At 48.0% G+C, this 14829-nt stretch overlaps 1 protein-coding gene across 3 annotated transcripts in view; it reads right to left on the minus strand.

Annotated features, from left to right (window-relative positions):
• Window positions 1-1285: 1285 nt before the first annotated feature.
• tafa1b (TAFA chemokine like family member 1b) overlaps window positions 1286-14829 on the minus strand; it is a 796909-nt gene continuing 783365 nt past the window's right edge. For 2 of the 3 annotated variants that reach the window (XM_072472295.1, XM_072472297.1), the window contains exons 5-6: window positions 13788-13948; window positions 1286-2195 (exon numbers count right to left, since the gene is read on the minus strand). In XM_072472295.1, the coding sequence (XP_072328396.1) occupies window positions 13913-13948 (36 nt within the window). In that variant the 3' untranslated portion in view covers window positions 1286-2195; window positions 13788-13912. The remainder of the gene's footprint in view (window positions 2196-13787; window positions 13949-14829) is intronic. The other variant, XM_072472296.1, reaches the window with a different exon arrangement.

A 14829-nucleotide genomic window follows, 5' to 3' on the forward strand; every position in this document is an offset into this window, starting at 1 on the left:
ACTTTTTTGTGTTTCTCCCAATCTCTTTCTGTCCTTGAATTTTGGATGATACATGGTATGGTCTGGCCGTGTTTGACATTCGGTTATGGGGGAAAATGTCACCAACAGCGTCCTTTGTGCTTCCCCACATTCTTCACATCCAATGTATCTCAATCCCTTTCACATCTCCAATTTCTTCTCCCTTCCCTTTGCAAAAAGCTAATTTCATTCTCAAACACACTGACACAGCTTCTTTGTGTTTTAACATCTATTTGAATTATGTTCTTTAAAAATAAAATTAATAACTGACTAAGTCATGATTCAATTTAAAGAAATATATTCAATCAGTACACTAATTGAATGCTGCTGATGTAGCCTGAAAATTAGGCCCATTGCATGCACACACTGTATAATTCAGAGAGACAAGTGTGCGCAAAAATATTAAGTTCAAACCCAGGCTTTTGGGAGAGGCAGAGACCTTGAAGTCAAAACTTTAATAAAGTCATCAAAAGACATAAAAGACAATTCAATGAATAAAAGTAACCATGCTATTGTGATACATGTATTTTATTAATCATTTATTTTGGACACTATAAATTTCGCTTACTGAGAAAAATGATAGATGAAAAAAAGTTCAGAGTGCATTTTGAGCAACTTGCGAGAAGCTGGTGGCCCAATTATGCTACCGCAGGATGATTGGTCTCTTAATATAAAATACCAGTTATCGTATGTCACACAACGGCACATATTAAACATTGAAAATGCTTGACATTGCTCCCCCTACAGGAGTGGCGTGTACTGCAGGTGTTTTCAATTAAATGTCAATTAATTAACTTCAATTAAATTCAAGAACTTAATATTTAATAGATAGAAGAAGCAAATGCCTCGGATGTGGCACAGATCTTATTGTATTCTTATAAATACAATGTCAAACATTTAACTGAAAAAAAATGATCTTGAAGGGGATGAAAAGTATTTAACTTTGCTAGAATGCTATGGAGAGTTCAGACCACTGCAAAACGATACTGTTTCAACAAGTATGCCTTCTGATGCTTTGCATTACAAATGTCACACAGGACGTCACCTTTCTATTAAGCTAAATAACTCTGGATGATGAATGTATTGGGTGAATAAAGCACCGTCAGCTCTCCCCACTTAAATCACTTCAATCATGCCCAAGTTGTTCTGATTTAGATTGACTCCCTCTGATGCGATTCAGTGAGTAGTGTATCATTTATTGCACATTCAAGCTTCAAGTTTAGGATAATTACTTTTTTAATTTCCCAATAAAAATGAGCAACCACCGTAAGAGTAAACAGTTTAATTTACTGTAGACCATACTAATAATACAAAGTAATCAGACATATGTACAGCTCTCTTGAATACAAAGAGAGAAACCCATGGATTACAATGACCACGCAAAGTAACTGGTACTGTCAATGCATATCAGTATCTTTTGGTTATAACCCTGCTGTTTCACATCTGGAAAAGCTGGAACAGGCTCTTTGTAACATCCCATGTGAATTCCAGAAGTGATTTTTGTGTAGTTGTTCATACTGTTGTACATTGGTCAGACAGGGTATATTGAGCAAAGCCAGCATGCTATTAGTGCTTGATGGAACTGAACCATATGGGAGTTATGTAAATAGCTGTAATTGATTGCAGAAACGAACCACATCTTCTATAGAAATAAAGCATTTGTTTTCCAAGTGCGTTGGATATTGTTTCCTATTTCAGCTTGCTTCTCTGTGATACATCTTTTGAAACAGAATTTAATATATTCAGTCAGCAACATATACCCGCTGAAGAGAGGAACTGTATCAACTCCATGGCAACTTGTATTTTTGAGTGTATAGTGACATAATGATGGTGGATCAGAGAGAAACCATTAATGATAGATGTAAAAATTGTATCATAGCGTAGAACTCCAAGGTAAAAGGTCAATATCCTTGACCATTGGATATTTGATCTTATTGTTGCTCACTGAAGAATAGTCGATTTTACATTGTCTAGGTAGGTACCATCATCAATAAGAGTGAAGATCAGTCAGTGTACAAGTACCATATCTAGCTGGTCCAGGAATGTTTCTGATGGTATTGCACTTTATATTGTAAATTCTGATGTGATTGCAGTGTTTCAATTAACTGTCCTTTATAATGGCTGTCTTCCATCATTGAGAATAGTCCGGAGTCTGGGTTTTAGGTTCTCGGATGGATCTAAATAATTAAATAGAAAAGAAAATTCATGAGCTTTTTATTAAGAGTAAGCACAGTTATTTATTTTACTCAATATAAGGTGAAAATATTTGTCAGCCTTATTTCATTACACACTAAAAAATGAGTTGCACATAGAAAAATATTAAGTATGACGAGTTAATGAGGTGATTTTAAGTGAAGCTTAAATGGAGCTTTCCAGAAATGTCCTCTTTCGATTAATATGTGCCTGATAACTAGCATTTTTATTGTGTTGCGCAGATATTTGTCAATTAAAGCTTTCTTAACCCTTTGAGAATCAAATACACTTTTAGCCTTTACAACATGCATGCTTGCTTTCATTTCTCTAAATTTCTAATATTGATTACCAAAGTAAACTTATGGAATATACAAGGTATAATTTTCAACTTACCACTGAAACATAAGACAGGTATTGTGGGTCGGGTGGCCATTATAAAACTACCTGATCTTCCTTTCCATTCAAATCAATAAAAAGAGAAATTGGGCTGTTTCTATAACAGGTATCCAAGCAGCATTGCTGGTAAGTTGAAAATGAACCCCACAGGCTAGTGAGAAATTCTGGCTTGAAGTATTTTGAGAAAACTAAAAATTATATTCTTGTATTGCTGAAATGCTGTTACTGCTATCAGATGAGTTGTATGTCATATCATTTTATTCTTGAAATTGCACTCTCTGACAAGTGTAAAATGCTTATTCCTCTGTCTGCTATTGTAATTGAATTAACAACCCGTTTACAAAATTTACAATCCTTTACTAAGTAGCAGACAAAGGAACTTTATGCAAAGGTATTGATGGCTGGGAAGTTTCTTGAAACTGGTCCCATTCCACCACTGTAACTTTGCTGGAAGTGTGGCAGAGATCCTGCATTTGAAAGGGAGAATGGTGCCACGCTGCCAGAGATGTGCAGATTAGGTGGATTGGCCATGATAAATTGCCCCTTAGTGCCCAAAAGGTTAGGTGGGATTACTGGGTTATGGGGATAGGATGGAGGTGTGGAGCTTAAGTAGGGGTCTCTTTTAATGGGTCGGTGCAGACCCAGTGGGCCGAATGGCCTCCTTCTGCACTGTAAATTCTGTGAGGGCCATTTAAGCAGCTGCCTACAATTTGCTAATGGCGTGATGACCACCACCACTTTAGGAGGTCACCAGCTGAATGGAGGTGGCCTCCTTGTAGCCTCAACAATATTCCTGGAAGGGTTCTCCCTCTGACCCTTGACCACTGGAATTTTTCACTTTTTAATTTACTTACTGGTCAGTGTCTTGAGGTCTCCTGTCTGACTCAGCAGTGACCCCTCTCCCAGTGGGGCATAGCTAAGGCTTCAAAGTTGCTGGCCCCTATGTTTGGGCCAGGAGCTTTCAGGAGCCTGCCCAACAGTCCTAATTAAATTGGAGGCCTGCAGGCAGCCTGCAAGGAGGTTGTCTGGGATATAATTACTGAGTCAGTCCTGCTGCTGGCAGGCTCAGGCTTGGGACCAGCTTTAGGCCCCGGTGTCAGAATCTCCAAGGCTATGGTGCAGTTCAGCTCCATGGTAGTGAAACAACTCTGAGGAATGTTCTGGTCATTGTGATTGCAGTTAACATCACACAGTGTGATGTAAACTCATTTGTTTGCAACCTTTGAATAATAAATACTAACTATTTATTGTGGAGAAAGTACCACAAATATTCCAGATTATTATTATTGTATCAAAAATTTGATGTATAATCATATAATCTTAATAACTCTTTCATCTATAAAGAGTGAGATGTTTGTGGTCCAGGCGAGGGGACAGGAGAGGCGACTGGGAGAGCTGCCGTTTAGGTTAGTAAAGGGAAGCTTTAGGTACCTAGCCATCCAAGTGGCACGGGAATGGGACCGGCAGCATAAATTGAATCTGGCCCGCCTGGTGGACCAAATGAAGGACGATTTTCGGAGATGGGACCCGCTTCCGTTGTCTCTGGCTGGGAGGGTGCAAACGGTGAAGATGACGGTCCTCCCGAGATTCCTATTTGTATTTCAGTGTCTCCCTTCTTTATTCCGCGGTCCTTTTTTAAGCGGGTCAACAGAGTGATCACGGGCTTCATCTGGGCGGGCAAGACCCCGCGAGTAAGGAAGGTAATGCTTGAGCGGAGTCGGGGAGAGGGTGGGCTGGCGCTGCAAAAATTTAGCAACTATTACTGGGCGGCTAATATAGCCATGATCAGGAAGTGGGTGGTGGGGGAGGGGTTGGCATGGGTGCATATGGAGGCGGCTTCATGTAAGGGCACCAGTTTGGGGGCGTTGGTAACTGCGCCTCTGACGTTCCCGCCGGCATGGTACTCCACCAGTCCAGTGGTGGTAGCGGCCCCTAGAGTTTGGGGCCAGTGGAGGCGGCATGTGGGAGCAGTGGGAGCATCGGTCTGGGACCCAATCTGTGATAATCACCGGTTTGTCCCGGGGAGTATTCACGGGGGGTTCCGGTTATGGTGGAGAGCTGGGATTAAGAGGATGGGGGATATGTTCATAGAGGAGATCTTTCCGAGTGTGACGGCATTGGAGGAGAAGTTTGGGTTGGCGAGGGGAAACAAATTCAGGTATCTGCAGGTGCGGGACTTCCTTTGTAAACAGGTGTCAACCTTCCCGCTCCTACCGCTAAGGGGGATTCAGGACAGGGTAGTTTCTAGAGGGTGGGGAGGAGAAGGGAGCGTCTCGGACATTTATAAGGAGCTTATGGGGTTGGAGGAGACGCAGACCGAGGAGCTGAAGAGCAAGTGGGAGGAGGAGCTGGGAGGAGAGATAGAGGATGGTCTCTGGGCAGACGCGTTGAGTAGAGTCAACACGTCTGCACCATGTGCCAGGCTCAGCCTGATACAATTCAAGGTCGTTCACCGGGCTCACATGACAGTGGCCCGGATGAGCAGATTCTTTGCGGTGGGGGACAGGTGGGCTAAATGTGCGGGAGGACCGGCGAACCATGTCCGCATGTTTTGTACATGTCCGAAGCTTTGGGGATTTTGACAGGGGTTTGCGGACGTCATGCCCACGGTGTTAAAAACAAATGTGGCGCTGAGTCCAGAGGTGGCGATTTTCGGGGTGTCAGAAGACCCGGGAATCCAGGAGGGGAAAGAGGCAGATGTTCTGGCCTTCGGTTCCCTGGTAGCCCGGAGACGGATACTATTAGCATGGAGGGACTCAAAGCCCCCGAAGTCGGAGACCTGGCTATCGGACATGGCTAGCTTTCTCTGTTTGGTGAAAATCAAGTTCGCCTTGAGAGGGTCACTGTTAGGGTTCACCCGGAAGTGGCAACCGTTCGTCGACTTCTTTGCGGGAAATTAACCATCAGCAGACGGGGGCGGGGGGGGGGGGGCGCAGTAGTTTAGATTTGAGTAGGGAGTCAATAAGGGTAGGACCTGTACGAGAGGTAGAGGCTTTTGCACTATGTTTATGGTTTCATGTATATTGTTTATTTTGTTGTCGCTATACCAAAAATACCTCAATAAAATGTTTATTAAAAAAAAACTCTTTCTCCTATTTAGGATGTCTCTGAGTCCTAGGTTTTGGAAATAATAATTTGCCAATAGTACAAATGGTTGAAAATAAGAAATAACCAAAGGCTATTTACTTGCTTGCTGCTTTCACTAATTGACACTGAGCTGTTCAAATCAAACTAAGAAAGTAGAGTATTGTCTTTTGTTTTAAATGTTAAACTTTTTGTTTGTGGAAGACAGGTTAACTTCCCTCAATAGAGATAAGGGACGGGATTCTCCGTTCCCCTACGACGATTTCATAATTGGCAATTGGGCTTAGAATCCTTCTTTACAACCGAATTGGGGGCGGCGCCTGTTTTCAGATGTTCTGACCCCTCCAAAGCGGTGTCATCGGGGAGTACACCCACCCGTCATTGAGACAGCCTCAGGACGTTACCTGAAGGTCCTCCCCTTATGCTCCGCCCCCGATGGGCCAAGTTCCAAACGGCATGGGCCACATGTGTTCTCAGTTTTCGTGAACCTGGTGTGGCGGCTGCGGACTGTGTCCAGCACCGCCACAGTCGGGGCGGGGGGGGGGGGGGGGGGGGGGGGAGTGGGGGGCGGGCGGGGCGTGCTGCTTGCCGGGGAGGGGCTTCGGCGAGGGCTGGGGGGGCTGGTGTGGTGTGGTCTGGGGGTGGGGAGGAGGTGTCCAGACAGCACTATCTCGCAGGTCGGGTCCGTGCACAACTGGCGCCATGTTGTATGGCGTGACCGCTGCAGGTCGTCGCTGTGCGCATGCGTGGCCGCAGACCCAGCAATTCTCCAGCTGTGTGTTTTACATGGTACAGCTGTTAGCCCCTCACCGGTCAGAGGATCGGTCCTGGGGCCTCTCATGATTTTTTTTATTGTAGAACTAGACACATTCTCCAGAGATAGCCTCAATATCGGAGAATCCAGCCCAAGGAAACTTAACACGTCTTCATGTATTACTATCAAAAACATCCATTTCCCAAGTCATCCTTGTACTCAGTCAGAATTAGCCTGATTCTTTACGCTGAGTTAGGAGCAGATTTGTACGATGGGCTGATGTTCACCAATCTTATTTCACTTAAGACCCTTATAGTTGGTAGAGTAAGACTTGCCTTGATACAGAGGCAAGCCTTAATGTGGTATGCTACTTTCTTTTGTTCATTTGTGTGTCACTGGCAAGGTCAACATTAATGTCTATGCCTAATTGCCCTTCAGAAAATGGTGATGAGCTGCCTTCTTGAACCACTGAAGTTCATGTGATGTAGGAACACCCAGAGTGCTGCTCAAGGGAGGGAGTTCCATTATTTTGGCCAAGGACAGCAAGGCAACAGTGATATATTTCCAATGGCGTGTGATATGGAGGGGCACTTGGAGGTGATATAGTTGTCATGCATCTGCTACCTTTGTCATTCCAGTTGGTAGAGGTCATGGAAGGTGCTAATCAAGGAGCTTTGGTGAGTTGCTGCAGTGCATCTTGTGGATTGTACACATTGCTGCCACTGTGCACTGGGGGTGGAGGGAATGAATGTCTAATGTGGGAGCTTTGGTGCTCATCATGTGGGCTGCTTTATCCTGGATGGTGTCAAGCTTCTGGAGTGTTGTTGGAGCTGTTTAATAAACCGTTTAATAAACAAAATATTCTCCTCGGTACACGTGCCATGTCTCAGATGAGGGTTATTGCCGAGCATTTCATTCAAATTGTGAGGCCTGAACCCTGGGGACGTCAACACCACAGAGGCAGCAGCCAAACGTAAACACCCAAGAGCTGGGTTTCAGCACTAGGGATATCCACGCAACCAGAGGGTCAGTGTGTGGATCAGGGAAGGTACGTGAGCACGGTCTCCCGAGTGTTTCTGGCAGGGATTCGCAGTTTGGGGGCTCCTGCAGTGTCTGGGGGTGAGTGTGTAGAGCAGGGTCCCGCAGAGGATGCCCTCGTGGTGCTGGTGGCAGCCCAGATGGCCAGATGCCGGAGATGGCGGCAGCAGCATTGACACTGACTGGACGCAGCACTCCATGTGCAGAGGACCACCGCTCATCCTACAGACCCAGCTGCCAGTCAGGCCACGGAGCGACCCAGTAGGGACGCCGATGACGGCCCAAGGTGTAAAGGCGTTGTTCATTGTACGAGGAGATGACATACAGCATGTGCCGCAGAAGGCGCTGTCTCAACAAGGAGACGGTGCGGCTGCTGTGTCACGTACTCGTGGACTTGGCACCCCATGGAGGGAGAGGATTCCCGCTCCCGGTGGCCGTGAAGGTCACTGCAGCCCTGAACTTCAATGCAATCCATTCATTCCAGGGCACGAGCAGGGACTTTTGCGGCATTTCCCAAGCTACAACTCACAAGTGCATCCGTGAGATCACGGATGCCCTGTATGCCCGGGCAGCTGACTTCATTAACTTGCAGCTGGACCAAGCCCATCAAGATGACCGAGAAGCAGGAGTCTCTGCCATCGCTGGGCTGCCCCAGGTCCAGAGGTGAATAGATGGCACCATGTGGCACTGGAGCATCATGGAGTGTCCTTAATTAACAGAAAGGGGTTCTACTCCCTGAATGTTCAACTTGTGTGCGTCCACCACCTCCGGAGAACGCATGTGTGTACACAATTCCCAGGGGGTGTATATGACAGCCACATCCTGGGACATTCTGAGATCCCCGGTGTTTTCGAGGACCACCTCAGAATGCTGGCTTGGCTGTTGGAGATAGGGGGTACCTGCTGAGGTCCTGGCGGATGAAGCCAGTGCGGAGGCCAGAGACTGAGGTGGAGACCTGATATAACCAGGCCCATGTTTCCACCCGTGCTGTCATTGAGCGGTGCATGGGCCTAATCAAAATGCGGTTCTGATGCCTGGACCACGAGTGGTGCACTGCAGTAAACCCCCCAGAGGGTCTCCTGCTTTGTGGTGGTCTGCCGTTCGCTACACAATCCGGCTTAGCATTGGGGCAGCGTGCTGCAGGAGGAGGAGAAAGGATATGCAAACTCGTTTGCGGAGGATGAGGCAGAGTCGGAGGACCCATGGGAGCAGCCGGAGGAAGGACGATTGGTGGCGGGGAGGGTCTGCTATGCCAGGAGCGCCAGGGAGGCATTAACCTTGCCCGCTTCTCATAGGACGAGGATATTTCTGTCAGCTCACCCCCTTCCACGCCCCCCCCCCAACTCCCCCAATTCACCCCTCCTCCCATTGGCCACACCCACCCCATTCCACTCCCTCCCACCCATTTCCCCCCTTCCTCCCCCACATTCCCATTCCACGAATCTCCCACACACTCACCCTCCCCGACTACCTTATTTCACTCTCCCATGGTCTGTGTAACATCACTCCAGGGTGATGACATTGTCAGCGGTCACGATACAAGACAGGAGAGCGATGATAATCTGCTGTGAGGTAAGCTCTGGTGCTCCTCAGCTTATGCCAAAGTCTGACTTCTGTTTTTCTGCTGCCAGCGCTCACACCCATCACCTGCACAGGGTCTGCATCGGGGGCTCTTGCTCTAGGATCACTGTGTGAAGGACAGCTGGGGGTGAGGGTCCAGGCAGGCCTGTCATGAAGAATATCATGATGGAGGCTGCACGTGTATCAGGTGTAACATGTTATAATTGTGAACATACGAACCATCCATTGTCCCTTGCTGCAGATGGTGCACCACCCCCACCTCCCCATTACTCCAGTGCCCGCTCAGTGATCCTTAACCTTCTTTGTCTTTCGTGCTCTGCCGCAACGTCTAGGTGTATCCCTAGAATGCCATCAGATGTGGAGGCAGTCTGCTGTTTCTCACGCCCTGTGGCCTTTGATGTCCTTGGCAGGTGTTCTCTGGGGGGCCCCGGCTAACTTACCTGTGTAACTGGCATCGCCATGACACCCTGCTCTGCCCACTGACCTTGAGGTGCACCAGTGTCAGGAGGGTGGATTCGGATGAGGTGGAGACCAGCGTCGTCTCTCTGGTGGCAGGCCCCGGGTCGGCCTCCAGCGCTCTCTCCTCTCGGACGATGCCTGTAAGGCTCTGGGGGTCGCCATGGGATGGAGGGGCAGCAGGACTGAGCTCCAGACTCCTCTGTGTCATCTGGCTCTGCTGGTCTTGGTGCCTCTCCATTGTCTGTACCATGATGTAGATGCCCCTCCTCCCCTTCCCCCGTGATGCTCCTGTGTGACTGGGACATGTTCCGGAGAGCCTTGGCCTACGTCTGGGAAATGTCTCACAGCGACTGAGACATGATGTCGAGACCCTAAGCCATGGTCATCTCAATGCCTTGGGCACCACTACTCATGACACTGACCTCGTGCTGCAGGCTTTTCACTGCGGTCGGCCCCCTAGTAGTGTTTGCCTCTGTGCCACGCATTGCCAGCGCCACCTCCTGCGCCCATAGCTTTTTGGACTCCTCCAGTCGGCTATGCACTCGCTGGAGTTCCGCTGACATCCCCTCCCAAATCTCACGGCTGGACCCTCACGTCTGCATCAGCTCCGGATAACCTTGTCCAGAGGCTTGGGGGCGGGGGGGCGACTCTGGAAGGTTCAACTCCATCAGATGGAGATTCTGTGAGAGAATGGGCATGAGGTCAGTGAGAGGGAGGCATCATGTTATCTGACATGAACAACTCACTTGAGGCAGGTCACCTGGGTGAGGGGGGCAGTGGATCCTCACCTCTGCGGCGCAGGCTACCCTCGCTTTCGGTGACTGCTCTCCTCGGTCAACCACGTCTCACCTCCATGGCATCCAGCAGCCTGGCAAGGTCAGCATCCCCAAAAGTAGAGCAGGTCTCCGTGGTGCCATGCCTGTGTATTGCCTGGCAGTGTTTCCAGAGGGAGCATTTATGAGCACCTCCCCCTTGTTAGCAGGGAGCTGCCGGGCGCGAGTCTGGTGAATCAGCTGTTGGGACAGACAGTTGCGCTGTGAAGCTCACAGGGGACCATTTCCAGCACTAATTGTCATTAAATACGGGCCACGTTCTCACTGGCTCGGCCTTTGGGAAGCACCCAGGAAGCAGCGTCCAATATGACACTTGGAACTTTTTCCATTAAATCATGCCCCAGGTCTTGCTTCATGTAGTTATGGACTGTTCCAGCATTTTCAGGGGCAATCATGCATTCTGTGCGATCATGGAGGGTTGGTGCAGACACAATGGGCCGAATGGTCCCCTTCTGCACTATAGGGATTCTATGATGAGTGAACATACCCTCTTCTGACCTTATGTCGGAGGGACGGTCTTTGCTCGAATCAACTGTACAGGGTTCTTTCAACGTTGTGATAAGCAAATTGATAAGAGGATGATTTCATACAAGAATGAACAATCTGCTCATTATGCAGATGCAAACGGTCTTGTCATTCCCATTCTGTACACAAACAATATGACATTAACTTGAGCACAGCTCCAGTGGCACAAAATAATACAATTTAAAGGAGAAATAACAGCATGACAAATTTTGTAAAAACAAAAATAAAATGAGATGAATCAATATTTCATGTGCCCTGTCGCTAACTGCCCAGTGTGACCGCCTGTGATTACCTACTTTCTGGTTTACTCATCAATTGCCACTTAATATATCTACCATAATTCTAAACAACAGATCACATTAGCCTTGTTGATATCATTCTAAATCCCATTTCTGTATCAATATAATAAAGTGAACTGCAGCACTTAATAATACACTCTGTGATCTGAGATGACGACAGCAAACTGTTTGATTACCATTCAGCTGCATTTTAAGAGGATACCACTGGAATGACACATTTTCAAAGGTTTCACCCCTAATTACAATGAAGTTGTAGTTGTATTTTGTCAGTGGCAGAGTTAGGAAAATGAATTGAACTGGTATTGGTCTGCTTGTGGTGGTGGAATGGAGGCGGTGCCCCCACTTTACTTGTGTCGCCTGCATCTTTGACTGCTCCCTGAGTGGCACACATGGCATTCATAGATTATCATAGAATTTACAGTGCAGAAGGAGGCCATTCGGCCCATCGAGTCTGCACCGGCTCTTGGAAAGAGCACCCTACCCAAGGTCAACACCTCCACTCTATCCCCATAACCCAGTAACCCCACCCAACACTAAGGGCAATTTTGGACACTAAGGGCAATTTATCATGACCAATCCACCTAACCTGCACATCTTTGGACTGTGGGAGGAAACCGGAGCACCCGGAGGAAACCCACGCACACACGGGGAGGATGTGTAGACTCCGCACAGACAGTGACCCAAGCCGGGAATCGAACCTGGGATCCTGGAGCTGTGAAGCAATTGTGCTATCCACAATGCTACCGTGCTGCCCGATAAGCATTCCTTGAGGGAGCACACTGATGTGGGTTCAGTGCTATCCTGATCTCTCACAGCCCAACTGGCTGACGAGATGCCGGAATCGCAAGCCTGTGCAATGAATGTTGGCATAGTGCCTGCGTAATTTACTCAGGGGGAACAAAAGCATGAAACTGCGAGAGGAGTCCTGCCGTAATTTTATTGAAATGGCACTTCTCCATTTGCACTGCATCGGCAGGGACTCTGGAGTGTTTTGGATGTGTTGTGGTAAGTTGCTCGATTTGACACATAGTAGTGCCTCATCGTCACAGTGAAAGGCTGGGAGGGGTTTTTGGGTGGCCGCATAGTCTGTGTGATCTGTGCATAAAAAGATTTTCCCGTGAGCATCGGGAACATTGGTTAGTTCCAAGCCTGCGCTTTTCAGCAATGCCCCCACCGATGCAAGTTCACCAGCAGCTTCTGTGTTTGGTAATTAAGGATGGCAAACAGAACAGGGGTGCGACTTGGCCCATGGGAGGGCTTGAAGGAGACGCGAGCGCTATTGAAGAACTGGAGACCTGGATACTTCCTCAAAATGGAGGCATTCTCAGAAAGTAAAGTGAGTACAATGAAAAACAAAACCCAGAGCTGTGGGGTTCCTCCCGTTTCGAGGTAGAACCACTCCACAAAAATGAATTTAGCTACAACTGCACCCCTTTAAGCACTGCATTTTCTAATACCAACATTCACAAGTGCCTCTGTTTGCCCTTTATCCTCTTGCTGAGTGGCCACCCCCAAAGCATTGCTGGGCTCCTGACACAAAAGGGCACATGTGACGCAGGCAAACTTACATCAGTCTCATAAAATGGCCCTTTATTGAGGCCTCAATTACCATAATTGCCTGTTGCCTCTGTTGGGCAGATTGCCGATTCCAGGAGCAGTTAGCCCCTGAGACATAAGTTCCCAGGGTGGATCACATCAGCGAGCCGTTCCAATGGGATTTTCTGCTACTTTCCCATTTCCTCCAAAGGCGCGTCCAAGGGGCTAGTAGAAATTCCCTCAAATGTTGCAACAGGTACAGGGGTGGGGCAACAGTGCCACTGTGTCTGCAGCAGTGGATTGGAGCAGGTATTGTGGGAAGGGTAAGCTCTGTCAAATTGGAGCCAGACTCCTCCAAGTCCCTTGACGCACCAACAAAGGGTAGCCAATGTACCCAACATCTCAGTCCTCAAACCCATTCAGATGTCCTGTATGCTGTCCCATTGAGGTCATCAGAGCCCTCTGCAGCATTATTTGTTTGTCACCTCACCCTTTGGTGAGATGGTGAATGAAACATCCTTTAGCCCTGGCCTCCTGCAGCCCGCTCATACCCAGTGACTCACCTTGTATTGATCCCAAATTTATACACATCTCCAAGTTAAATGCAGTGCCAGATTCTGAGCTGTTTGGAGAGATACTCTGGCCTCCCTGCCGCCTGTTTCCCAGCGGAGGGGAGCAGCTCGCTATTGGCCGGCAGCAGGATCTTCTGGTCTTGCTGCTGTCAATGGGATTTCCCATTGAATCCACCCCATGGCGCCTGGAAACCCACAGCTGGGGTGCGCTGCTGGTGTGAACTGCCGGAAGATCTCGCCCGATGCCTGCAAATGTCAGATCAAATGAGGCCTCTTAATTAGCGCTGCACTTCTGCTCTCTCTCCTCCTGGAATTCCTGAGGTCAGGCATGCAGCACTCCTTGGTTGTCTGAAAACAGGAACTCTGGAGGATGAACGTCAGAAAGTGGGATGTATGGGTAAGAAGCAAGAGGTCCATGTTCACAACATCAACAACTTGCTCATCACACTAGACAGCTGGGTGAATTGGAATTGAGAAGGGACATAAGGAAGGAACATACCATCATCCTTAATGCTTTCAGTGATGATGGATGCCACTGACCCCAGTGTATCCTGGCTCAATGATGCTGAGAGCCATCTCCTTCATATGGCTCAGGGGATACACATGTCCTTGTCTCCCACCAGTTCAGCTCAGCTTCCTTGTATTGTGCGCCACCATCTCCTGCAAGAGAGAAGGAGGAATGTCAGTGGTTGTGTAGAACGTGTAAAGTACTGCTAAATAGCAGGAGCTTTGTAGCAGAAGGGAGCGGGGTTTTTTGAGGAGAGTAGACTGTGTGAGGGTAAGGAGCAGTATCTGGATGATAGGCATGATTACTGAGTGCTCGGGAGTGTTGCTGGGTGAGTGATGGGAGTCGATACATTATGTAACACAAGAGTTTGGTGGTGTGGTGGGTGTGAAGATGCATTAACTGACCTTGACCACCCATGTGAGGTCATTCGGTCCTCAGGTCCAGGCTCCATGAGGTGTCCTTCCTGGGCACTTGTTCCCACCTCATTCTGAGCATGATCCTTCTGGGCCTCCCAGCCACCACTCCCCCACCCCTTCTTTGTGAGCCATGATGTCTCTCCCCCTGAACACCTGCACCACTAATGCTTCCAGTGCTGCCTCCATCACTATAGACCCCTCTCTCTTCCCATAAGAGCAAACAGACCCTTCTTACATTGCATCGACAAATGTTAAATATTGCAGCAATTGTTTTGGCAGCTTCCCTTTAGGTACAGCCTGCCTTTAAAAAGAGCAGGCTTGTTAGCCCATATTGCCTTCTCCGAACGCTGCCTTGCCTGCAGGTGCCTCAGGAGAAATGGCAGTTTACATTCCTTAATCTGAATGGGCTCAGACAGATCTCAAAACACAACTCCTGCACCAAAAACTCTGCTTATTTCACATCATTTCAATTTCCAGCTGAAAGTCAGAATGCCGCACACAAGACAATTCCAACAGAGCCATTTGATTTTAAATGTGAATATGTATTGCTTTTGCCCAAGTATTTGAATAGGACACAGAGCCAAACAGTTACTAGGCAAAGTTACCAAGGTGGAACA

Source organism: Scyliorhinus torazame, chromosome 13 (genome assembly GCF_047496885.1).
Source record: "Scyliorhinus torazame isolate Kashiwa2021f chromosome 13, sScyTor2.1, whole genome shotgun sequence".
Classification (NCBI taxonomy): Eukaryota; Metazoa; Chordata; class Chondrichthyes; order Carcharhiniformes; family Scyliorhinidae; genus Scyliorhinus; species Scyliorhinus torazame.